Genomic DNA, 2373 nt, shown 5'->3' with positions numbered 1-2373 from the left:
GCGAAGTTCAAGAGAACTAAAGGTAAAGTCGAAAGCAATTTACTTGTTAAACACATCCAAAATTCCAATCGTAATAAGTAAAATTGAAAGAATCTGGTTTCAGCTGGAAATTCGGTTCCTTTAAGAATGGTCAGATTTGGAGTCAGAGAAGGTATGCAACTAGTTTCATTATCTAACGTTTGTTTAACCCTCAATAAACAAATTAATAGTCATCCAACCTTTTTCACTACTTTTAAATACGTAGTATTTCTATACTGTAAATTTTAGACACCTTTTAATTTACTTAAACTTCAAGATAATCAAATTAAAAAGTCGCTTGGCTATTTCTTCTTACACATTTTGGCTCTTTAAAGGTAAAGCAAATGAATAATAGCATAATGTAAAGGAAAATCGATTTAAGAAAGATAAAGTTTATCATGTTTAGAAATAGAAATAATGTAGCTTTAAAAAATTGAAGCTTGATGTTCTAATTTAATAGGGTTATTAACTGATGTGTAAAAAAGGGATCAAGTTTATGATGGATCTTGTAAAGGATATTTTCTTCACTATTTTTTCGTACTTTATTTAGTACAATTTCTATGCTTTCTCCTAAAATGAAAATTAAATGTGGAACAATGGAAATTTCTCTTAGGCAATATGTCAACAGACAGCAAATGTATATGTAGTTCTCGATTTTTTATAGCATAATAAGGAATCTTCTCGTGAAAATAATACTGTCACAGGAACGATAACGGAACTTTCTATTAATGTGAAACAGAATTTAGTAACTACTTTTAAAATATTTTAGCTATTAAATTGATTAGAGGATTACTTCAGAAAAGAGCTTAAACATTGCACTAAATTAAGTACGAAGAGAATAGTGAAAAATATATACACTTGACAAGATCTATCGTGTAGTTGATTCCTTCTTTATAATGAATATTAGATAATCCAGTTGAGTATAAGTATGAAACGTCTGCAACGACAACGTCAGAATCGCAAATGAATATCTCTCCATGTCCAAAAATATATTCATTTACGACATCCTTTACTAAAGTAAGGGCTTGAATCGATCGTTATTAAAAACTCTTTCAAAAGATTCCAACACGTGAAAGAACGGCAATTAGTTCAAAAGATTGAATACTGCTTATGTGATGGTCTACTTAATTTCCTCTAAACCATCTAATACATGGCCCATCCACCAGAAGCTGAGATTACCTGCCCAGTGATCCATCGACTTCTATCTTCAGCAAGAAAAGCGACGATTTCAGCAATGTCAGAAGGTAATCCAATGCGATTTTCAAATGGAGTCGTTTTCTTTGCAAACTGAATTACTTCATCCGAAAGTACCCCCTTTAACATATCGGTATCAACAGCTCCTGGATTAACTTGATTAACGGTATGCCCTCGAGGGCCTAATTCGGCGGCCCAACATCTAGTAAAACCTTCGATTGCTGCTTTGCTTGCACAATAAACAGGCTGCTGAAGAAATCCCAACCTTCCAGCAACACTTCCAAAATTTATGATCCTTCCTCCATTTTCTTTTTCTTTTTTGGGAAGGTGTGGCACTATCGCTTCTGTCATAAAAAAGACACCACGAACATTTACATCAAACATACTGTTATAATCTTCCATAGTTATTGTTCCTATAGGTTTTAATGGACCTGCGTACCCTGCATTGTTAACAAGGATATGGATGGTAGGACCAAAAGCTTGAACTGTGGCATTAACAATATGTTTAGCACTTGAAACATCACGCAAATCTGCCTGAATTTTGATCGCATCCGCTGAGGTGCCAAAACCCTTTATTTTTTTCACCAACTGTTCAGTCGCATCAATACTGCTGTCAGATGTGAAGGTAATGGCTACTTTAGCACCACGGCGTGCCAGAGTTTCAGCTATTGCTGCTCCAATTCCTCGTGAAGCTCCTGTAACGATTGCTACTTTGTTTTGGAGGGGCAAGCTATTTTCTGACATCTTAAATGGGAAAGTGGTTTAAGCTCTGAAAGGCTTGTCATTCTGTCTTATATAGACAAAGATTTGTAATATCATCGTATTAGTCATCATAATTTTTTCGTTAGTAATCATTCCATGGGTTAGTCCTATCTGTATTTTCTCGAGTAACAAGTAAATTTATGTCACTTATGTTTGCGCGGTGTTAAGTCAATGTGTCACGTTAATAATTCTCACGGTCTATGAGAATAAAAATCAAGTGGAATTAATATCTACGATTGTAGAATTGTATACGTTAATTGGACTTAGTTGTACTACGTATATACACGCTAGTAATGTCCAGGGATCTGCTTAACTAAATTGAAAGTAGGAAGACGATCTTATTTAGCCATACCGTAAATCAAGTTAATCCAGGAGCTGTTGATACCGATATGTTAAAGG

At 34.4% G+C, this 2373-nt stretch overlaps 1 protein-coding gene across 1 annotated transcript; it reads right to left on the bottom strand.

The window, feature by feature from the left end:
* Positions 1-721: 721 nt before the first annotated feature.
* On the bottom strand, positions 722-2054 carry SPOG_00001 (3-ketoacyl-acyl carrier protein reductase). The gene has a single exon (XM_013167508.1). The coding sequence runs from the start codon at positions 1954-1956 to the stop codon at positions 1162-1164; it is 795 nt and encodes a 264-aa protein (XP_013022962.1). The 5' UTR covers positions 1957-2054; the 3' UTR covers positions 722-1161.
* Positions 2055-2373: the final 319 nt, after the last annotated feature.

The sequence above is a fragment of the Schizosaccharomyces cryophilus genome (genome assembly GCF_000004155.1).
Source record: "Schizosaccharomyces cryophilus OY26 unplaced genomic scaffold supercont4.3, whole genome shotgun sequence".
Lineage (NCBI taxonomy): Eukaryota > Fungi > Ascomycota > Schizosaccharomycetes > Schizosaccharomycetales > Schizosaccharomycetaceae > Schizosaccharomyces > Schizosaccharomyces cryophilus.
Note: the sequence above shows the minus strand (reverse complement) of the source record. Positions and strands in the feature narration are given on the sequence as shown.